General features: G+C 49.0%; 1 protein-coding gene across 1 annotated transcript; it reads right to left on the bottom strand.

Moving 5' to 3' along the window:
- Positions 1-527: 527 nt before the first annotated feature.
- PRDM1 (PR/SET domain 1) lies at positions 528-22,520 on the bottom strand. The gene is made up of 7 exons (XM_062186559.1): positions 22,437-22,520; positions 20,530-20,778; positions 13,907-14,026; positions 9,973-10,225; positions 4,239-5,374; positions 3,758-3,886; positions 528-3,417 (listed from the first exon to the last, which is right to left on the bottom strand). The coding sequence occupies exons 1-7, from the start codon at positions 22,476-22,478 to the stop codon at positions 2,842-2,844; spliced, it is 2,505 nt and encodes an 834-aa protein (XP_062042543.1). The 5' UTR covers positions 22,479-22,520; the 3' UTR covers positions 528-2,841.
- Positions 22,521-24,071: the final 1,551 nt, after the last annotated feature.

The raw sequence follows: 24,071 nt of genomic DNA, 5'->3' as shown, positions 1-24,071 counted from the left end.
TTTTGCTTAGGAAACATTTTTTTTTTTTTTTGACAGGCAGAGCCAGGGGCTTATCCTGGTCTCCCATGGGGTGCAGGACCCAAGCACTTGGGCCATCCCCCACTGCACTCCCGGGCCACAGCAGAGAGCTGGCCTGGAAGAGGGGCAACCGGGACAGAATCTGGCGTCCCGACCGGGACTAGAACCCGGTGTGCTGGTGCCACAGGTGGAGGATTAGCCTATTGAGCTGCGGCCCTGGCCTGCTTAGGAAACATTCTTACAGCTCTGAATTAAACACCAGTCATACACCATTGGGAGTTACGTGTGACACAACAGCTCAGTGCTGTCAGATCACTCCTGAGAACCATTCCCAAGGGAGGTGGAGGCGCTTGGCGCTGCTGGACATGGAATAGGGGTAGGGGCAGGGGACAGGCAAACTCTGTCCCGCTCAGCATTTGCCCTGGGGCTGCCACTACAGCATGGAGCAGAGGCTGTTCAGTGGCCCTTCACTCACGACACCAGACAAGCATTGGTAAAGCATGAACATTTATATTTAATTTACATTTTGACAATTTGCACATAAATAACAATGTAAACCAGTACGTAAACATAAGATAGGTTGTTGTTCTAGCAAAGTAAAAAGCCAATAACTTTGGTCAGTTTTAACTTTGAGTAGAGGAAGAAAGTAAAACCACTGTTGACTGTGGGCTCAACACTCACATGCAAGAGGCCTAAGATGGTTAAGAGAAGCAAGAAGACTTTATAAAAATCCTCAAATAAAGCAAGCACAAAAGGATGGAAGAGAGCAAAAGAGGAGTGGGAATACAAAGCGTTTGGTGTCACTGTCACTGTGAAGCTTTGGTTTGTCAAACACCGACATCTAACTTGTCAGTGGTGCCGGCTACAGGGACTGATCAATAAGGCTTTGGGTTTCCCTGGATTACTCAAGATTGTTGTCAACTTCTGCAGGTTGACACAAAGTGACCTGAACAAACACATAAAGTGGACCGCATAGTGACGGATCAGTGCATAGCCAAGAGGGATAGGACTACAGAGATGCGACAGTGGTGGGAGAAGGAATTGGGAGAGTTTTCTTTCTGCGACTTGGGTGTGACCACAGAATGGGGAGGTGACAGAACAGAAATAAAGCTGTCTTAGATGACCCTCAATCCCACAAGGTGATCTATTCCTTTCTCCCTGGTTTGGGATGTGGTCCCCACCTCGGCACCAGGTTTTCAGGTCTCACTGCAACAGGCAAGGGGGAGGGGGGTGTCCAAGCATGAGTGATGCAACTGGGAGGTCGCTCAAGTATTCAGCACAGTCTCAGAAAGGAGTTTTCTTCTCGCCTTTAGGAAAAGCAGGGCCTTTTACATGGCTTGGCTCACAACTTAAGTGGTCATAAATATATTATATATATACACGGTAGAGCGGTATAAATAGATTTATAAATACACATCATTCTTTGCTACACCTTGAATGCCAACACGTAGGCTTTGGGCTTGGCAGAATGAGAGAGACGGAATGACATGCAGTCCACCTCTGCTGAGCACACGGACTGGGCTCCTCTAGGAGAGTAGCAAATCACTAGGTAAGACATGGTTTCCTGCACTACTGGACACACTCAATGAGGTAACTGTTGTTGAACAACTTTGCAATGCCCTTTCATCTTCAATTAAATTAACCATAAAATGGAAAAACACAAATACTGAGGAGAATCAGAGTTTGACAGAAAAATGCAACTGATGCGTTGGGGATAGGAACGCTCATGAACCGGCTTTTACCCGTTTTTCTCTGTGTGTTTGCTCTTACAAGTGTGGCTGTGAGCCCGAGGATGTCAAGTCCCTCCCGGTAGAGCACCACACTGGTGCAGTTTGGACTTCAAAACAAAATAAAAACCAACAACAAAACACCCCCCTCCCCCAGACCTCACACACAAAGCCACCTGTGCTTTGGGCGAGTTTCGCAGTGGATTTACCCATGGCATTTTGGCTCCTTCACATTTTCAGATAGTAACATCACGTGGCCAAGCGGCACAGTCACAGGGCTTGGGGGTCGGGGAGGGACAGGCTGGCGAAGCCCTCCTGTCTCCTTCCTCGTCAAATATAAACTCTCCACCGAAACATACGCCATTCCCTTTCTTAGCTCTTTGTACTCAAGTTATCACTGGGTCATTCTGTACACATATCCCCAACGTGATACAAGGTTGCTCAAATGGTACAATCCCATCAGTTAACACATCAACTGTCCAACTTTGGCAACACCAAGACCTGAAGACCTCATGTCAAATCATTATTATGGAGAAAGGCTGACTGAAGTCACAAATTTCTTGACTCAATCTTAGGTACTTAAAAACACCTGTGCAGAAATTATCTACAAAGAATGGCCACAGGACAAAAATACAACATTTATACTCCAATTACAAGCAGTCTTTCCAGTCATTGTAAACCTTTTTTTTTTAATTATTGCTTTTTGAATGATAAATTGTATAATAAATTATGAAGGATAATCATTGAAAAAATAATTATGGCTAGGCAATAGTCTTAGTAATAGGAAGGCTATGCAAAATGTATCCACACAAATATTCAAAATACACGGGTTCAAATATATAGACGTGGGTGTAAATAAGTATATATATATATATATATAATATGTATATATATATTGTCTTTGCCTCTTTGTATGCCCTGAGATTTCAGTAACTTTGGAGTTCTTTCGTTAATTCCAGAGAGGTGAGGGGATGCCCCGTGCGGCGCGCTCTGCAGAATTGTGTAAGTATGTACAGGCCGCTGGCTGCAGGCCACCCCGGCTCGCCCAGTCCTAACTTGAGAACAACACACGACAGACACGTGGTCTCCGAAAATCTTAAGGATCCACGGGTTCCACTGTTTCTTGTTTGACCTTTACCGGTACCAGAGGTAGTGGGTTGGTGCGAGGCAGCTTCAGGAGCGTCAGCTCGGATGACTCATACAGACCACACCCCGAGGACAGGAGTCCGCTCCCCACATTTCTTTGCAAAGACACTTTCAGGCCAGTTTCCTCTTTCTCTTTGCTGACCACGGCCAGAATTTCCTTCTCCACCACGGAGGTCACGTCCACGCTGTCCTCCACGTCCTCGAGCCGGTCCGCGTTGTCGCTGATGTCGAACTTCTCGATCTCTTCGTTGATTCGCGTCAGATCCTCCAAGGGCAGCCCGGTGGCGGGGGCCATGGGGCAGTTGCCCTTCAGGTGGACCCTCAGGCTGCAGAGATGGATGTAGCTCTTCTGGCACTGGGCACACTTGTGGGGCCGCTCCCGGGTGTGGAGGCGCTTATGCAGCTTCAGGTGCACGAACTGGGTGAACTTGGCAGGGCACACCTTGCACTGGTAAGGTTTCTCCCCAGAGTGCAGTCGCAAGTGCGTCTTTAGATTGCTGGTGCTGCTAAATCGCTTGTGGCAGACCTGCAGTGGGGTGGGAGTCGGGGGGGGGGGGAGGGCAAGGAGGGAGACAGGAGCACCAAGAGGTTAGGAGCTGTGACGGGAGGGACGAGCCCACAAGCTGACACCCAGCTCCCCCGTAGTACCTGCTAAGCAAACAGGGGGATGTGGGCACGCCACACACAAGCTGTTTATTTCCCCTACCATTTTCCCACACACTGGAAGCTGGCTGTGTCCTCATCTCAGCTCATCAGCAGAGCCACCCGTCTGTGACAAGGCAGAAGCCTTGTGTCACAGGCTCCACGCGACACGGGAGGGCTGTCCCATAGACACTTTCTCGGTAGAGGGCCACAGCTGTCTGTACCTGGCATTCATGTGGCTTTTCTCCCGTGTGCACCAGGTAGTGTTTCTGCAGGTGGGCGAGCTGGGTGAAGCCCTTGTTGCACGTCTGACATTTGAAAGGCCGTTCGCCGCTGTGCACTCTCAGATGGACCTGGGGAGAAGCCGCAAGGTTAAGCGCCGCTCTGAGACTCCCAGACTCTGCTCAGATGCTTGGGTGTCTCTGAAGCACAAAGTCTTCAGAAAAAGCAGTGAGACGAAGCCTCCAATAGGAGAAAGCAAGCCCCGACGCCTTTAGAAGGCTTCGTGTTGCTGGAGCTAACAGAACCTAAGTGCCAGGCTAGCAGGGACCTTAGATCTTCTAGGCCAAACCCCACAGCTTCAGGAGAGGAGAAGGAACTTGTGCAAAGCCGCAGGGTGCGAGGCGGCAGAAAAAGCACCGTGGAATCCACAGTGTGGCGCGCGCACAGACACACACACGGGAGCAGGTCCCGTCTCCAGCCTACCTTTAGATTCGAGAGCTGCCCGAACGTCTTGGCACACACGTTGCACTCGTACTTAATCTTGCCATTCTGCTTCTTCAGTGGGTAGGGCAGCGTCTTGTAGCCGGTCATGTTCCTCTTGTTCTTGATGAGATTCATGGCTTCGTCACCACCCCCGCCGCCGCCGCCCCCGCCCCCACCCGGGGCCACCATGGCTGCTGAGGTAGCTTTGGGTTGTACCACGTGTTCGGACGTGGCCGCGGTGCCTGCTGTTGGAGAGCCGCTGGTGGGGCTGCATGTCTTGTCCTTCATGCTGGCGGCCGCCCCGGTGAGGGAAAAGGCACTGTGGGGGGCCGGGACGAGCACCTCTCGCGGGTGCTCGGGCTGCAGCAATCCCCGGGCTCCCTCGGAGGGCAGTGAGCTCGGGAGAGACGCTGGGGCAAGCATGGGGTGCGGCAGGTTCCCCCCACCCAGGAGGTTACTGTAGACGGGGTACAGCCTCGGGAAGAGGCCGAAGTTGCTGATGCCACTGATGTTGCTCACGGCGCTCAGGCCGTTACAATTCATGCCATAAGGCGGGAGCAGGAACTTGGGGTAGTGAGCGTTGTAAGAGGGGATGAAGGCTGGTGGCAGGTGTGGGCCGGGCGCATAGCCCGGGTAGGAGCCCAAACCTTCGCTGGCGCCGTAGGGTGTGTTCAAGTAAGTGTAGGAGTCCCGGAGGTCTTGGGAGCCGGGAGCCAGCGGGGACACAGTGTTGCCCGGGCTGCTGTGGGGGCTGGAGCTCTTGAGGCTTGGGTCGGGGCTGCTTCCGGCCGAGGGGCTCGGCGTCGTGGATGATGGGATGGGGGAGTGAGTGATGTAGGTGGGTCTCTCCATCCCGTAGGCCAGTGAGGCTTTGAGAAAGTCTTCAGGGAGAGGGGCACGGATCGGGTAGACCACCCGGGGGTAGAAGGGCACGTCGGGGCTCCCGTTTGTTCGGAAGCCCTCGGCGTCCTTCTCGAAAGCGAGCGGGGAGATGCTGGAACGGTAGAGGTCCTTGCCTTTGCAGGGGTTCGAGTCCAGCTTGAGGATTTCCTTCACGCTGTGCTCTCTCTTTGGGACACTCTTGGGGCAGAGTTCATTCTCAGTGCTCGGCTGCTTTGGGTTGCTTGGCGTTTGTGCTGTAAGAAAGGAGAGAGGGGCTGTCACTCAGAGGGCAGGTGGAGAAGCCAAGCGCATCTGCTGACAGCCTGAGTGCCAGCTAGCGACACCAGCCCCGGACACCTGGCTTCTAGCACCTCCCCAAGAGGGTTTGGGGCACTTGCTCAGAGGTGCTGCTCCGTTTCCTCCTCGGAGGACAAGGGTGCAGCATCTCTACACAAACAGCACCCCAGGGCTGGCTGTGTTTCCATTAGCGCAACGACACGATAGGAAAGTGCTGTCTGAGCTCGAACCAGATCGCTTCCATGGAAAAACACCGGGGGTGGGGTGGGGTGGGAGGGGGCGCTGTCAGAGTTAATAAAAGCCATTCTGGTGTTCACAGTTTACCTAAAGGAAATCAACACACACGGCAAACTAGATGTGAAAGATTAAGAGTCATTTCAAGTAATAAACAGTCATCAATTTTCGCCTGGGTTCTTGTTTAATAAGAATTTGATAAGGCCCGGCTCCAACTGCCTGTGCCCGATTAGTGGAGGTCGCTCCTTAGGCACACCAGCGTCCTCCCGGGCTCTGTCTGGTCTGCCCGGGTTCCCATCTCTGCCGTCCCCGGGAATCCCAAGGCGCGACAGTCACTCCTGCCAAACCACAACAGGTACTTCCCAAGCCAGTTCAATTGCTCAGAGCACCAGGGAAAACAGGCAGCTGAGAGGAAGGCGTTCATTCCAGGGAGGGCAACTCCTCACTCGGTACACAGCCTAGGTAGGAGCGCCGGTGGCAGCAAGCAGACAGTTCCAGACCATCTGTGGCCCCCTGGCCGGCCCTAGCCCTCCCCACCCCCCACGCCCGAACACATGATGCCTTTTGGAAAACACCGGCCAGAGCAGGGAAAAGCGAAAATCCCCTGCTCAGCCTTCCCTGGAAACCAAAAGTAAAACACAACGCACTCGGTGTGAACTCGAAGGCCACCACTCAGGTCAGGACACCGCCCCAGGAGCGTGTGGTGGGGACGCCCGCGATGGCAGCCTGTGACAAGCACCCTGCATCTGCAGGAGGGTTTTCCTGCCTGACTTACAGGTCTAGAAACACTGTGGAACGCCATCCTCCAGGCCGGCCGGCGGGAGAGTGTGTTATCTGCTGCCAGCTGTTATCAGTCACTCCTGGGCAGCCGGCGGCCCCAGTGGCCCCAGAATAAACACGGGCACAACCACTGCTCTCAGGGAAGATGCTGATGGGAGCAGTGATGGAAGCTGGTTGAGGGAGAGGGATTTCTGAAGCCACTAAACCAAAATAAATACCCTCTTATCAGGCCAATATCAGCCTTTCAGAGAGGCCCAGCAGGCAGGAAGTTCAAATTGTCACTTTTGTTTTTTAAAGCTGAGCCGGTAAAGGAAGAGAGTGCTGATAGGCAAGGCATCTCCGGAGCAGCTCCCGGATGGGATTTTAGGGAGGTGAAAAAGAAGTGAATTTGGAAGCATTTCTTTTAAAGATACCATCCGGGTAACATGAAAACACAGAAGTCTCGCCCTCCTAACTCAGTGCTGTCCTCATGTGGCATATCACACCCAAGTCTCCTGGTTCTCCCCATGGCTTCAATGCTCCCTTCGTTCTAAAAACTCACAGACTTACAAAAGCTTACGTCCATCCATAGCCAAGTGTTCTTTCTCTTAAGCTCCCTGATACCATTCAACTTGGGAACTGCTAGCTGGCCAACGAGCGGGCCAACAAATAAGAAAGTCAGACTTTGTAACTTTCCATGCCAACTACACAGCCCAGCGCTCAGTATGCAGTTCACCCACGATTCCCGGTCACCATCTCGGCTGCCTTCAGAACCAGGCACGTGTACGTCCTGCAGTGAGGGCACCCAGAGCGGAACGCGAGCCCAGGACGCTCTGCAGGTGCCACGTCTTGGAGTCAGGAGGAAGGTCCACAAGAAAAACGCCTCCCTCGGCAGCTGAGTAATCAGTGGAGCTGGTGTCATTTCTGACTCTCTCACTCAGCAGCAGCTTGAGTTAACATGAAAAAGAAAATCAAGATCTGTTTTTGTTCTTCAATCTTAAATGGCTGTAGGCGGACGGAGTCATTTCAAGAGTGAACCGCTTCTGAAGGTTCTGAATGGCTTAATTATGCCGACTCACATTTTCGATCTATAATAAGAAGCCCCAAGACTACAAGAAAGAACCTAGAAGTTCTGCAGTAGGCAAAACAAAGTCTGTTTTCAACTGAAACTGAGAAAGCAGATTAACATTTAGAAGTCTATAATTTGGTCAACTGTTTTCTAGCTGGGTTAGTTAGATAGGAAAAAAAATACCCCCTCCATCAAATTGGGAGTGAGGGGCTCAAGAGTTCGTTTACTCCTTTTCTTTCTTTTTTTTTTTAAAAAAAAAGAAAAAGAAAAAACATGCTGCGATTTGCTGGCTGCTAATTGTTCTTGATTTCAGTTTGTTTCAATTCCCTTCTCAGAACCCTACCAGTTGAACCGCTGCTGTGCAAGTCCTCAGGGCCAGTCTGGCCTGGCCCTCTACTGTGCTCTAAGCATGGAAACCCAGCTTATTCAGGGACTCAGTTGGAGACACACTCTACCCATTAGGCCTGATGAAACAGTGGAAATTTTCCTGATCAGAGTCTCAATCATCATCCATTGCCACACCTAAGACAACAGGTTTCACAACCAGCAACAGGAGCCCGGTAATGTGACCGGGTATTGTTAACTCTCATTCTGGGCTATGTGGATTGGACAATGAAAGGCTATTTGAAAACGCTAAATCACCATTTAGGAAAAAAAAAAAAAAAAAAACCAAACAAATAAAAGCAGAAGAACAAAAGTGTCACTTCACAGAATGCATGACACTTGCTTCAGAACACAAAGAATAAGCTCTTGACTCATAAAACACTGTGCTGCGTCTCTGGATGGGGAATAAAAATGCCAGGCCTTTGAAACCTCGCTGTGATTGGCACAGGGTGGCGGAAGCATGCAGGAAGCAAGTCACTGGGGTGGGTCACCCCAAATGGACTTACTGTGTGTAAAAGAAATAATAGATAGATAACCCACCACAAGATAAAAAGTAAAGACTTGCCCTGAACCCACGAATGAGTACCCTCAAACACCAGGAGGAGACTCTCGGGAGGAAGCAGCACTGCTTCCCACGAGCCGCCCTGGCCTGTTCCACAGAACCCTGAGTGTGCCTCTGTGACTTCCGCTGCCAGGCCCGCAGCACTGGGCCAGGCATGCGCAGAGGCCACCAAGGCTTCTAGGATGCTCCGGCCAAAGGGGAAGGACACAGCACCTCAGCTGCAGAGAACACGAGGGACGAGGAAACGGCGACCTTGGGCTAGGGCCTGGTGACAGTGGTGTCGCTCACGCTGGAAGCCAGCTGGTTTACTTTTCTGGAAGCTCCATAGTGTGCCCTGTGTGTCTCTCTCTGTGTATGACAAACCTGAAGACGCGATCTTAGCGGGGAAAGCCTGGAAGCGTCATAGTCCCGGATTTTAAGAAAACATCAAAGACAGCCTTGGGATCCTAAGGTCCAGTACACTGAACACCTCAGAATGAACCCCAAGTAACTATACAGCTGGATTACATATGACTAGGATAAAGGTCCTTGGTCCCAACATTGAACTTGAAATTCCAATTTATGTCAAAATTAATATTTACTTCAAATGTCTTAGCGGTGACAATGTGGCTAGAACCATTTACCCTTCAGATAAAGTAAATGGGACCGCAGAGCAAGAATGGGTCAAACTGGGTAGAGGGTAACTGGAACTTTTATCCTTTTTTTGAAATGTTTCCTTAAGTTTGACATGACAGCACAACAAAAAGTGACAAATATTTCGGCATTTAGTTCTTTCCCTTAACCCTAAAGGAGCTAGTTTTTCCCAACTGCTACAACATTTAGCAGTCTGTAAGAACTGCAGGTACAACAGAGGTGAGGATTTTATGGGAATCCTGGAATCATTCATAGAAATCACTTGAGAATGACTGAAACAAAGTAGCCTTTTGCAGAAAGAGGTCATGACAACAATTTTAACACCAAATAAAAAAGTAAAAGCTTATAAACCTAAGCAACAGAGAATTTGTAAAGATCAAGTGATAGGTGGTTACTGTAACACTGATCAGGAGAGCAGATTAATTAGTTTTACCATAAGGAAGGAAGCTAAGATATGATATCTTCAGGGTTATTCATTTAGAATAGTATTTGAAAAATCATGACATCATTTTTCTAGAAATAATCATACGATGTTCTACATCAGACCATAACTTTATATTCAAATGTGCACCTCTACAATATTTCAAGGTCTCAGCAAGCCTATACGAATCCCTGTTGTCTTCCCAACTGCTCCCTTCCTGATCAATTAATTGATCCGTGTGTGTGTGTGGGGGGGGGGGGAGTGTCTTCCCGGCACCTTCTGAACTCAGCTCTCAATCTGTTTTTAAATAATCCAGTTTCATGAAAGGGAACAGGGCCTAAAATATTCTTCCTCGTCTTAGTCCCTGGTTTAAGCCACCTACCTGGCCCAACAGATGGCGAAGCCATGTAATTAACCAACATGTTATTAGCTCACAGGGGCAGAACTGACAGTACTGGCACGTTTCTATTTTTTTGTTCTGTAATCCACTTACTGAGATTCATCACTGTCAGCTCTCCAGGATAAGGGTAGTGCAGCCTTCCCGCGAAGTCCCGACAATACCACACAAGGAGTTCCTGGCTGGCAGGGATAGGCTTAATGGTGTAAAAGTAGACATTCATCCCGTTCTGACACGCAGCCAGGTTTTGCTCCCGGGCAGAGTGCGCCGGATTCACGTAGCGCATCCAGTTGCTTTTCTCCTCATTAAAGCCGTCGATGAAGTGGTGGAGCTCCCCTCTGGAATAGATCTGTCCAAAAGAGAAGCCAGACAAGGGATGTGAGAGGAAGTGAGCCCAGAGCCACGGAAAACTGCCCCCCCCAGTCCATCCCCGGCCCCTCTCTCAGAATCAACACAGTCAGGACCTCCTGTGAGTTCTGATCCCCTGGTGGCTGGTTAGAAAAAAAAAAAAAAATCAGATGGGTTTAGCCAGAGGAGTCTTGAATCAGCAGAAAAGAGGGCGGAAACAGGTAAGTCATATTTTGGCAGTTACCTTTTCCATTTCAGTTTTTATCGTCTTTTCATGTTCGGGAAAAATAACAGCAGAATGAAACCCCAGAGCTCATTTAAGAAGCTGTCCCAAACCGATCAAACCACGGGAGAGTACTACTTTCGCTGCAGCGGTGAGCGGCCGCTGGGCGAAGCTGCGGACTTCAGTTCGGATTATGCTGACTCCGAGTGCTTTGAGTCACCGAGTAGGAGACCAGGCCCACTGCGGCAAACGGAGTCTCAGCTTTTTCTATGGCCTCTGTACTTGCGTTTCCTACACCCCCGCCCAAGGCTTAGACTAGGCAAACATCCTCCACCCCCAACCCTCCAAGTCCTAAAGTAACACTTGTTCCTATGAATACTTGGAACCGGGCCTGGTGGTGGAAACGCTGGGTGGGGCAAAGGTGAAATTCACCTGCCATAACAAAGTGAGCGGCGGCGGTGGCGGGGAAAGAGGCCAGAATTGCAGTGTACTGAGAAGTCACTTCTCCTGATAAACATGTTCAGTCTTGCGCTTCTCTTTCAAGCCAAAGGAGGGAAGGAGAAAGAGGGAGGGAGGGAGGGAGGGAGGGGGAGAGAGAGAGAGAGAGAGAGAGAGAGAGAGAAGGAGAGAGAGAAGGAGAGAGAGGGGGAGAGAAGGAGACAGAAGAGAGAGAAGGAGAGAGAGAGGGAGAGAAGGAGAGAGAGGAGAGAGAGAAGAAGAGAGAGAGAGAAGGAGAGAGGGGGAGAGGAGAGAGAGAGGAGAGAGAAGGAGAGAGAGAAGAAGAGAGAGAGAAGGAGAGAGAGGGAGAGAAGGAGAGAGAGAGGGAGAGAGGAGAGAGAGAAGGAGAGAGGGAGAGCTGGAGAGAGAGATAGGGAAAGAGAGAGAAGGAGAGGAGAGAGAGAGGGAGAGAAGGAGAGAGGGAGAGAAGGAGAGAGAGAGAGAGAAGGAGAGAGGGAGAGAAGGAAAAAAGGGGAGAGAGAGAGAGAGAGAGAAGCTCTCTTATCTGGGAGGAAGGCGGCTAAGCACCACACACAGAGCTCTAGGCGTGAGCTTTTGGGAAAAGAGCAGCGAGGCAGTATGTTGTCCTCCCAAGACTGCGGAGAAAGAATTCAAAGTCTGTGCTAGAATCACGTTCCTTGTGGGCAACATGTGCACTGGCAGAGAGACAGAGATAAAGACGGAAAGCGAGACTCTTACTGAACCGGCTTGATGTGGAACTCCTGACCGTCCACAGCGCGTACCGGCCCCCTCCTCCTCTCTCTCTCTCTCTCTCTCCCTCTCTCTCCCTCTACCTGTTCTTGAGACATTAGCACACTGCCTTACACCTTCTCCGAGTCAATACCTGGCTCCCTGCAGGAGTAGGGCACTGCTGGGCGGAGGAGCTGGGCTGACAGCACAGCAGGCTACCTGCCTTCCTCTTAGTCACCCACTGACTCGGCGAGTCTAAGAATCAGGTCTGTGTCTCGCTCACACGTTATCAGAAATAAAAAGGAACTCTGCCCCTTTAACACGGGCAGTAAACACCAGAATCACTTTCTTTTCAGAGTACTTCCTGTAAATTGTGAAGGGGGAAATACATGTGGCTTCATCAAAGCGGCTTGTGAGAGCTTTTGCGGTGTGTTTTGTTAAGAGAAAATGGAACAAGGCTGGGTGAATTCAGCTATCAGGAGGGGTTTTCAAGTTTGTTTACTCTGATGTGCAAACTTCCAGGAACTCGGGGTTCCAGTGCCCGGGCGGAAGCGACTTTCTAAAGCTACAGGTCTGCTGCTTCCAGCCTTCCCGGGACCACAATGTACTGGGATCTTCATAGGACAACAGCGGCGTGGAGGCCATGCAGTCACCCGCACGCCCCGGCCAGCCAACACAATCACGCACACGGACCAAGAACGCTGCATTTCCATATATTATCAAGCAGATTCAAAACGTGCTGACTCACAGTACAGTTACAAGAAATGTCACGGGTTTCTCAACCTGAACATCCCTTCTCTTCTTGGACTCTGTGTAATTTGCATGAAAGTTTTTCTTTCCTCACGACAGATGTTCATATCCCTGCCAGCAAAAATCAGGATGCTTTTAACAACATGTGGGAAGTGAGCTCCTACAATATCCTTTGCATGTGAAAGGCTGATTCAAATACATCCTCCGGAGGAAAGTCTTTCAGTGACTTAGGAGTGAATCTGTAAGTGAAACAGGGAACTGGGACGGCGCCGGGAGTCTCAGGTGCGTCTTGCCTCTTTTGAAAGTGACCATCCGTTAATGACGCTTCTGCTGAACTGTCTTCATTCAGACCTTGAACCCCAAGCGCTGTCCACCTCTGCGGCTCGCTTCGGGGAAGGGTTTAATGGCAGTAGAGGCCAAGAAGCAGGCACAGTCTCCCCTCCCTGAGTCACGGAGGGAATGTGAAATAGAAACACTGAACACTCTGATTCTTAGTGAATCTCCAACTGCTCTCCTCGGCTTGGGAAGTGGTAAAGCACATTTCTAAAAACATTTCTAAAAACTCAAAACTTCCTCGATTATGATCCTCGTCCAAAAGATGTGAGATTTTCTGGGCATCCCAGTGAAAGCAAGCATCATCCAAAATTCTGTTATTACCAGGCAGCCATTTCCTACGGGAGTTAAAATACTGTACTCTTTCTGTGAGGATGCATAAAAAGGCTCACTTTATTTTTCAACGGAGGAAAATGAATCTCCCAGGGGCATCTATGGGAAGAGGGAAAGCAGTCTGACTTTTCTCTGTTCACTCCTCATTCAGTCTTTGACTGCAGAGTTCCATGTCCAGTAAGTACACCTGGCAAGGGTTGAGGTAGGGTGGGGGAGGGGGCTTTTCTAACCCTGATGCTCCCAAGGTCATGGCCAGATCTTTATAGGAAGGCTTACTGCCACCCCTGAGCACATACACTGTCCTTATCCTACGGGAGTCACTTACACACTGTCCAACCCAACCGCTTCATTGTGTGGTCCCTCTCTCTAAGCTTAGCTTTGTCCTTAAGGACATCCATTTTCCAGATAATTCCTTTATGATAAATCTTCCACTCGATTAAAGTTAACTCAGCAAGAAATCAAGAAGGGGGTGACATCTAAGGCTGGGTGACTCATTACTACTTCCTTGCAGAGAAATGCAAATGAACCGAGCCTTGAAGCTGGCTGCAAACTGTTTCCTTTCATCACAAAGCTCTAATGAGTTGCAAAATAAAAAAATTTTTTAAAAAATCAGGATTCACGTAAAGTCCACAGCTCCGTCATGAGCCACCTACAGCCTGCTATTTCAGGGCCAACGCTGAACCAGTTCCTTCACACTTGTTCAGAATCCCCCGAGTGTCCAAGAAGACCCCCCTCAACGCTTGGGGGTGAGCCCCAGCGTTTTTCAGCACCGGTTGAAAAAGGAAGTGACCCAGATCTTGGAGCTTGGACTCTTCCCTCTCACTTAATGAGTCTGGAAAAATTTTCCCTACTTACCCGCCAAAAATATTTCCTGTTGGCATTCTTGGGAACTGTATCATTGGTGTAGATTTCTCCTATTAAGGGCCCAAATCGTGTGCCCTTCGGGATGTACTCCTTACTCACGACGCCAATAACCTAAATGGGGGGGGGGGGGGGAGAGGGTAGACAAATGAAACAATTACTCCAATGGTACTCTGTTCACCGATCTTTTTATTTCCAGGAATTGGATCCCCAAGGGGAAACACCATCAACAATGGCAAAATGAAGATAAAGCAGCCATTGCTACTGCCTACAGAATGAACAAGCAGACCACCACCCTTTAAAGCCGGAGTTTGTTAAGAAAATTCCAAACCAAGCACTGCACTATTTTAAAGGCTTAGTCTCCAGTAACCGTGGGCTCTTCACTTTTATCACGACGTTCCATGCTGCAAGAACAGGAGAGGTAGCCATTCTGTTTAGAATCAGACACCTCATGCAGAATTTCACAATCGAGAGAGAGACCATGTCAGCCCTGCTCCTGCCTTCCTAGTTCTCATTCTCCCGCCAACCATAAACACAGTGTGCTGGAGGGGCATAAAATAGTTTTAACCTCAGAAACCAAAATAATGCTCTTTAAGTGTTCCACAAAGGCCTAGGAACCAGAAACCAAACACATTATGCTTTTTTTCTTTTTTCATTCCAGATGAGGGTTTTTTTTTTTTTTTTTTTGGTATAGCTTCTAAGTTCTCTTTAATAGAAGAAAGATCTTGCAAATAACTTTGTTCTTCTCTAACATGTTCTACTCAACAGTGGTCAAAAATCCTTTGAAATAGAATTTATACCGAGGAGAGCTCTAGGTTCTGAGAGCTGTGGTTCTAAGATCTAAGGAGATGGCCTTCTCAGACTGCTTGTATCACACATTTTGACTCTGTGGGGCCTGGGTAAAGAAACTTGTCAACTGTGCCAGTTCTTCCTTGATCGTAAATTTCTTCTTCTGAGGGGGTTAAAAAAAAAATCACCAACCACGAATCAGGAAGCAATTCATCACTATTCAAAAGAACTCCTCTGTGTGGAGTCCTTTACAACATTTTGCAGTTCCAGTTTTGTTTTGGTTTTATTCTCTCACTTTCCCAGTTTTATTTCTTTCGAGTTCAAAACAGCCTAGAAATTACTTACTGGATTAGACCAAGGTGTGCGTGTGTGTGTGTAGGTGTGCGCGCACGTGTGTGTAAAAGAATATTTATTTCTACTTTCTATTATTCCTGGTAGCTCCTATACAATGTGCACCTGAAACAGTAGACACATTCATGGATCATTCTCAGCGGAAACGGACATTCTGGTTAGGATTCACACAGGTACTTCAAGAAGTCTCACCAAGAATTTAAGCCTCTGTTTGCCTGGATACAAACTAAGCACCTCTCGTGGCTGTGACAGACTAGTCTTTTTCCGGTGTGTTTCTTATCAGCCAATAATTTTCTTTTTCTGAAACAATTTGGTATGCAAGATACAAGTCAACAGGGCATAAGACTGGAAAGACAGAGAGCAAGAGAGAGAGAAGGACAATTTCCTACACCTAACACAAGTTGAAACAAGGTTGGCAAGTTAGTGTGTTATTTTTGGTCCTTTACAATTTCTGGCAGAGAGCTGAAAAAAACAGATGTTCATTTCATCCCTCTCCTCTGCCTTCATTTACATCTATGTGCCCTTTCGGGAACAGGTCATCACTCTGGGCGTTTGTCAGCACAGCCACGGAGGACAGGAGCATTTTAAGATACAAATAAACGCTCACAGTGTAAGGAGACTGACTTCCTAAGAGGCTCATTGTTCAGGATATGTTATTAAACTAATTCACGTGGAAAATTTGTGGAATTCACTTCTATGACACACACACCACTTGACATTCATATTTAAGTGAACCTTCCATAATATTGAAATGACAAACAGGAAAAACAAATAATGCCATTTGTCGGTGAGCCAATAATTAGCAGCTGATATTTTCAACATATCCACTTTAAAGCAGTAATTTTAAGGAAGGTACTCAACTGGTTCATCAACTTTGTTCTAAATTATAGTCTCCTGCAGACACTGTCTTAGAAGCGAGAGCTTGATTACCAACAAGGAACATTACATGGAGGTCATGGTTTGGCTTCTAAATTGCCATTCTTCTACAGAATCGGCCTCTTGGTTTTTAGCTATCAAGCTTACACTAAGAAAAAACCCAGTGTTTTCTCATGGCCAAAAAGAAGTCAATTAGAATCTTGCTCCTACAAAAGAATTTGGGGAAGGCATGAGCCACCCAATACCGACTTGAACACAACTTTGGGCTAGTCACTGAGGAAGATATAAAGTGGTACTAGAAACAGCTCTTGCCTACTATAACCTGACAAATGCAATTTAACAGGCAAGACACGAAAGCAAGTAAAAGGAGGACGGTGTGTTGTGTTAGAGAGGTCTATGAGAATCCTCAAGTCCCAGACAAAGTAAAAACAGCAGCTTCAGTGACAGATTACCTTTAACAAATGGGGCAGAATCTAACATTTCAAATTTCTACTATATTCAGAGCTATAGGGTATATAGAAACTCACACTGGTATATGTAATAGAGACATAAAATCATAGAATTTCAATGTTGCAAGAAATCTTGTAGTTTATAAATCACCTAGATCTATTCCAAGTGCAGACTTTTAATTCCTTCATCTAAAATTTGTGTCTGATATGTCATTAAAAAAGGACACAAAAGCTTCAATTCTAAGATTATCGTGTTCATCCAGGTACCTTTGGAGGGGAGGAGAGGAAAGGAGAGATAGGAGCTGGAGGTTCTCTATGATGGGGCGAAAAAACCAACTGTAGTTCTGCTGACCCAGTGACAGTGTTCCATCCTGAGAGCAAGCCAAGCCGACGTTACAGGCCAACCTGGGGTGCGCCTTGAACTTCACAGAGCTAAAAAGACTAATTAAGAATGTGTTCACCTAACTCAGGAAGGAAACTTCCTTGGAACTGACCAGGGTCCTAAAGAAATGACTGCTGGGGACAGGAGGCAGTGGGCCTTGGTACCCCCGTGAGCGTGAACACGCTGGCCCTGGGTGGCTTTAGAAGGCCTCGGAGTGTGCCTTCTGGGCACAGCAGAGCCCCTGCCACCTCGGCAGCCCAGTCTCCGGCAGTGGCCTCAGTTCCAGAACACACTCCAACAGAACCCAGCTTCCAGACTGAAAAGAGTGCTTCTTCTCAATTGTATAAAATGAAAGATGTGACAGCTTTGAAAGGGGGGGGGGGGGGCTGACAGCAAAAGACAATATAGGGTGCTTTTCTTTTTTTGTAAATCAAACTGTCCTTTATGCAAACACACACAGCCCCCAGTGGGTTTTAAGCAGAAACCTTATTCAGGTCTAAATGGGATGTGAGCATCTTCATGCCAAATTTCATTAGGATCTCTGTAATGACTAGCTATCTCTTCCCCCTCCCATCAAAATGACTCATTCAGTTAAAATTCTGTTTTGACTCTACGGATACTCGCATGGAGAGGACTAGAACTTTGCAGGGGACCAAGACCTCCAGCCTGTAATTCATCCGGTTTTTAAAACGAGTGGAGGGAACGGAGATGTTTTTGGAAGGTTTCCTCTTTCATTATCTTTCTATTAAAGGAACCATGGCAATGCTTCAGCACATCATCTCCCAAATAAAAGGCAGGACCAAGAGAGAATTGCATGTTATGGTGAGATACGTGCACAGATGGCTTGAGTTAATAATGGACTTCAATTAAAATGGACACAGAGGCCCCGTGATCAGCCTGATATTTATCAGCACGCGACCTGGGGAGGCCAGACTCACAGCGCCACGGTACCTCGAGGGCAACCTCAACCCTCCGCCAAGGGCAGGAACCTTACAGGCCACTGCTTCTAAAATCTAAATGTTGAAATTGATTTTTCTGTCAAGTGTTCATGCAAGATTATTTCAGGAGGACAAGGGGAAAATCCCCATAAAAGAATAACCCAACTGTTCAAAAAGTTTTAAAAGTTTTGAATAGCATGTCTATATTTGGTTTTAGTTCTGGAAATAGGAAGTAAGAACGGCCTCATTAAAGGTACAGAATGATTCTAAACCAAATCTAAAAATGAGGGGCAAGATCAGAAATATGATTTGTATGTTTTGTTTTTAAACCAAAAAAAAAAAAAAAAGGTGCTGACACATAGCACAAATTCATAATGAAAAATGGTTTTGTTACAAAAAAATTCCCCAGGATGTCAGCACAACAGGACATAATGTAACATCTTCTGCAATTTAGATGAAAACATTGAAAGAAGCATAAGATAAATCAGCCAGATAAAAACTAGATGTAGAAGGTTTTTTTTTTTTTTTTCCTATTTCCACTGCCTGTGGGACTTCAAGAACCAACTGAATAATGATAATGTAAACATTTCAGCAATGCTAAATCTTCCTACCCTGGACCAGCTTGCAGCCTCACACCCTCTGACTGGCTCAGCTCCACCATCTTTCTTCACCCCCTCAAGGGACCTGTCTTTCCCCACAGTGTCAAAAGGAAGGAGAAAAACAGGTACAAACTCCAGAGTCAGCTTAAGACTGGATTACACTCAAGTTGTCTCCCGACTGCTTTTCATGTTTCAGTTAGTTAAATGAAATATGGGGAAGAGGACAAGGGACCCCTGACCCGGGATGTTAGTTTTCAAAGACCCCTCTCTTCAGGAACACAGGTACTGTTTGGCTTTTAGTTGCTTAACATGCCAAAATAGGGAGTTGTTGTACAGAAAAAAACATTCACACACTCTTCATAAGGGATCAGGCTGAAATATGTTAAGACGATAAATAAAGCCACAGTGACACCAAGAGGGGCCAGTGGAGCATGATCTCGAAGCGCTTGGAGACAGAAGAACTTTGCTCTGAGCCCTGTGTCTGCTTCTAACTCTCTGCCTTTGGATAAGTGACTATCTTTCTGAACCTTGGACTAAATAATCTAAGAGCATTAGTTGACTTAGCCATGATTTTTAACTAGAAAGATGGAAACTGAAAAACTTAAGCTAAGAGCTGAACAGAGATCAGAACATGACAGAATCCAAAAAAACCAAAGATGATCTGCAGAATGCAGACCTTTATTCAGTCCCCACGGGTTGGACAGGGCAACGTAACACAAATGAACCTTGGAAACAGACAAAAATTTGATCAAATCTGATGGGGGGGGCACACTGCACCTTTAAAAGCCACAGCCAAACGTTGTAACACCCAAACAAATCCTACATTGATTCCAAGGGCCATATATGAAGAGACTTTCTATTGAGAAGAGCCTTACTTTCAGGAAGAGGTATAATTAAGGCCGACCTCTTGGGTTACGTGTGGGGTCACATTCATACACAACGACAATTTAAATTTCACTGGGTATCAAATCTGCCTCCACTCTCCCAGCAAAGAAAAGAAGAAGGAAGGCTGCGCTTTCATGTCACTCCAAGCTGAGCTGCTCTCATTTCAGAGAGCCCTGTATCCCCCTCACCGAAAACCAAAAACAAACCAAAAAAACACACACCACAACTCAGACACACAAACAGGAAAGAGACAAAAGTGTTTCCCAAATAGGCTCCCGGATTCTCCCAAACGCCGTTCCTGAAGGAAGGGAAAAGTGACTTGGCATGGCTGTAATGAACAGCCCCAGGTCCCAGCAGCAGACCTGGATCCTTGCAGCCAGCCGGCCCCTCTCATTACCCTGCGAAGGCGGCAGCAGCAGACCTGGATCCTTGCAGCCAGCCGGCCCCTCTCATTACCCTGCGAAGGCGGCAACAGAACCGACAGTGGGCTAGCCGAGGAAGGGGTCCATTTGTTCAACCTAGCCTGGCAGGAGGCTGGTAGCAGGAGCAGCTACAGTAGCCACGGGCTAACAACAAGAGGTGGTTCTGCAAGTTATTTCACAGCTAAACATCACGCCTCGCTGTCATAGCTATATAAAAGGGTAAACACAAATCAGTTGCTCATTCCAAGTTTGGGTTTTCGGCCCCTTTGAAGCAACAAAGAGGGTGCCCACTTCAGAGGCCGAGAAGGAAGGGGCCTGCCAGCCAGCCAGGGCAAAGGAGCTGCCGCAGATCAGCAGTGGTTAGCTCTGAAGTCACTGGGCCAGAGGACACCACACTTTTACGTGACCCTCTTCTCGGCTCCTACCGTCGCCTCAATTCATAAACGCGTCAAGGTTTTGACAGTAATTTTAGAAACCCAGCTCATAAAGCCACTCGTTAAAAAGAATAAAGCCAGCTAATGACCAAAGGGAGACAAAAGGAACACGGACAACTTTTCTTGTTTTCCCCCAAGAAAAAGTGTTTTCCGCCCAAAGACTGCAGATGGATGCCGGTCCAGATCTTTCTGGAAGCTCACCAGCCATGTCACCCACCCCAAGCTGCAAGCTAAGCCGGACTTGCCTAAGACAAGTCTACTAGCCACAGGATTTAACTGTTTACTAATTGGTATGGCACGGTGGAGGGCTGGCGAAAATGAGAAGGAACTGACTTGGGAAAAGAGAAAGCTTGGAGGGATGCAAACAGAGGGACCAATTCTTTGCTGATACCTAAGAGATTCTCAGAGAGAGAGCGAGCGAGCAAGCAGGGAGGGAGATGGGGAGGGGGGGTTCCGGTGGCAATCTTCTGCAGCCCAAACCCACAGTCTTACCTCTTTGCTGTTGCTGGAGTACTTGAAGAGCAGATTCCTGGGCAAGGACGCCTCGGCCTGCACAGCGGTTCCCCCCTCGGGGCCAGACTCCCAGGGGTGGTCATTCACGATGTACGTGCACTTCTCCTCAAACTCAGTCTCTGTCCACAGAGTCATGTCCGCGTCCTCCATGTCCATTTTCATGGTCCCCTCGGTGCCCTCTGCCAACTCTTGAGCCGTCACAGCGCCGGAGCTGCACTTGGGGGCAGCCTGCAAGAGAAGGGGAAGGTCTTTAATCCCCATTGTCCCGCGTGGTGGCTCCCGGCTCCCTGGGAGCGGCTGTGATTAATGCAGCAGTCCGAGGGACTTTCAAAGCCGATGTAGCAGAGCGCTTGGCACAGCTGAGTGAGACCCAAACAGCCGCGTAAAGCAGACTGCCTTGGAGAAGCGAGGGTTTTAAATGCTTGTGTTAGTCAAAAAAAAAAAAAAAAAAAGTGGCAACTTCACGGTGGGGGGGGGGTGGGGTGGGCGCGGGAGGGAGAAACAGAAATTACAGCAAGATCCACCTCTGACCACAGCCTGGCTTCACCTCTCACGGTAGAAAAATGCTGTGGGCGCTCGGTCCGGCGTCCCAGAGCGCCTGGGGTCATGGCCGCCAGACCCTCGGCGCTGTGGAAAAGCTGCCTCAGAAAAGGGTCACAAACAAGGAGAGGAAGAGGAAGGAGCTCTGTCTGCCTCTGAATGAAGCTAAAAATGGAAAGCGCGTGTGCTGCGGGAGCGGAACCCAGCCCGCCTTTTCCAAATGGGGAAGACTGAACTTTCCCACCGCGGCTCCCAAAGGCAAAACAACTTTCAAAACAACTGCCTTGCCCGGCGCGGCGCGCGCTCGCACGCTCGCTCGCCCGCTCGCTCCTGCCCCGCGCCCGGCGGCCGGGGCCCGGCTGCAGCCGCCAGCATCCCCGCGGCCGGCGAGCGCGGGCACCGCGGGCGAGGAGCGCGCGGACCGAGCCGAGGGGCAGCGCAGCCCGCCGCCTCGCTGGGCGTGCGGGCGTCTCCCGCCAACTCCGGGGCCGCGGGCGGTGGAGAAGGCAAACAGAGAATTCCCCGGAGAGGATTCCTCTCGGAGCCCTCAGCTGCAAAGAGCCCTTTCCATCTAAATCCGAAAGTGTGCGAATTCCCAGAAGTCACTGATGCGCTACAGTTTACTGTAACTGAAGTTCTAACACACACACACAGCAGGCTCCCAGGACAAGTCCCGCTTCCCCTTGTCCATGCAGCAGGATATTTCCCGCACGCTCAGAAAAAAAGTGCTTTCCTAGGGGGGGGAAAAAAAAGGCTTGGAATTGCGGCCACGCTTCCCCCCCATGGCCGTGGCTGGTCGAAGCTGGAAGCCGGGGGCATCATTCCCACTTCGGACGTGTGCTTGTGAAAATGTCAACAGAGCGCTGGGGAAGCCTTCACGGCAGCTTGCACACTCTGCCACTTCTTCTCTCACTAGGATGCTCTTCTCTCGAGAAAAAAAAAAAAAAGCAAAATTGTGTTTCCCTCGGTTATGGTTTAAATAAACCAGCTTTAAAAAAAAAAAAAAAGGTAGTTCCAACACAGAGTCACGATGCCGAATAAAATGTTGGAATAAACTGGAAAAACTGAAGCCACCGCGGTGGAATTACTTTGACCAGAGTGGACAAGAACCAGGACTGAAATTGCAATAAATTGACAATTAGGTCTAGAAATGAAAGGGTTAAAGATCCATAAAGGGGGGAAAAAGTCTTCTAAAAGTCTGACAGTCCTAAGTGCATGGAAGCACAAGCATTTCTTGTTTCTACCCCGAGGACGTGATCAAAAACAAAACCAGGGAGGTTAAAAAGGCAAGAAAAAAAAAAGTTCCCAGATCAACTTCCAAACACAAGTAAAAGCAACGTCCTTACCAAGGTCGTCCCCACAGGTTTTTCCAAGCAAATATCCAACATCGGAGAGGCGTCGGGCTCACGTCTCGCCAGCCCACATCGTGCCCGCGTCCCCGCGGGCGGGCTGAGCCGCACTGAGGCGCGCGCCGCGCCGGCCCCCTGCTCGCCCGCGCCCGCGCCCCGGCTCTCGGCGGACAGGTGCCGCGCGCTGCTCTCGCCGCTCCGCAGCACTGCAGGGCCGAGCGTCCCGGCTGCACTTTGTGTGTGTGTGTGTGTGTGTGTGTGCGCGAACCAGCCCGGCGGCTCCTTTCCCCTCCCTGCTCTAAGATTTCGTTAGCCACTCGGCTGATTCACTGCTGCCAGCTGCCTGGAGTGGGGGCGTGGCCACTGGAGGCACCTGGACTCGCCGGAGCCGCGCCGGCCCAGGGCTTTCCCCGGCTCGCGAGCCGCGAGCTGCTTCCTCTCTTTGCGTGTGAATTTCAACATGACTTGGAATCTTCCGACTTCCCTTTGAAGGCCCAGCACCCCGGCGTTTACTTGGGCCCGTATTGTATTCTAAAGACTGCAGACCGCCCTCCTTCCTGGGGCGGCACGGTAAAGGGGGGGGGGGTGCTCCCAGAGCGAAGGAAACCTCAAAAGTACCTGGCCAGCGTGTCGCTCAGCCCGAGCCCGCAGTCCCCGGACGGCGCGCAGAACGCACTTGTTTGCGCCCGCTAATGGGGCCCCAACCCCCCGAACTTCTCGGAGGCCATCTCTCTCCTGTTAACTCAATACATCCACCTCTGGCACAACCAACTTTGCTCTTTCAATCAGTACAGTAAACAGGGAGATGGGGAACAGTTATGATCCTACAGATGAATCCCACCCCCCTCATCCCCATTTTCCCTCTGCTCCCGGGACCCACAGGCCGACTTCCGAGCAGGGGGTCAGGGTGAGTAAAAGGGACGGGGAGTCTTGGGGGATACGGAACTGGACACCGCGAGGGGAAAGCCATCCGAGGCAGTAATTAGTGGGCTCGCTCGGAGCCCTGGCCGCCTTTTCCTCCAGCCTCAGCCAGTCCCTCTGTTGAAGGAAGGACATCCTGTGATGATGCCATACAATGTCCTGTTTGTTTATTATTAAGAGCGTGGACCTTGCATTCCTGCTTCTCATTACAAAACAAACCAGATGCTCTACTTCCTTCAGTGCTCTTGTGCCTTCAGCAAGGAATCTTCTAGTTCAGAGAAACAATGATGCAAAGAGACCATTTATAGCAAGCACCCCGTACAATTATTACTTAGATCACTGAAACACGAGCCTTCCACTTTTCCTGCTTGCCTCCCCATACGTAGTTGTGTCTTTTTTCAATCATCTCTCTTTCAACCTTAGACTTCGCTGTCTTTGCTAGCATTTCAAATACACACGTGTATACACCCCCCCACACACACACCCACAGACACACACCCAGTCCCAACCTGATGATACTAACTTACTCATACAATGAAGTGGACATTTGATTATTTGTTTATAGGAAGAAATGAAACAAAGCAAAACAGAAGTCCAACTCAACCATAAAAATATGTTTGCCTTTAAAATCTATTTTATCTCCTTCAGGAAACTTTCTAGACTTTTTTTGGGGGGGAGGGTAGGGGCGAGGGGGGAAGAGTGGGAAGTAAA

The sequence above is a fragment of the Lepus europaeus genome, chromosome 3 (assembly GCF_033115175.1).
Source record: "Lepus europaeus isolate LE1 chromosome 3, mLepTim1.pri, whole genome shotgun sequence".
NCBI lineage: Eukaryota > Metazoa > Chordata > Mammalia > Lagomorpha > Leporidae > Lepus > Lepus europaeus.
This window is presented reverse-complemented; position numbering and strand designations above follow the sequence as displayed.

Bases quoted from the DNA above. Each gene is read 5' to 3' on its own strand.
- PRDM1 (XM_062186559.1), bottom strand. From the start codon at position 22,478: ATGTTGGATATTTGCTTGGAAAAACCTGTGGGGACGACCTTG. The intron at 14,027-20,529 runs GTAAGACTGTGG...CCCCCCATTTAG, and splicing joins ACTCCAGCAACAGCAAAGAG to GTTATTGGCGTCGTGAGTAA. The intron at 3,418-3,757 runs GTACAGACAGCT...ACCCCACTGCAG, and splicing joins AAAAGCCACATGAATGCCAG to GTCTGCCACAAGCGATTTAG.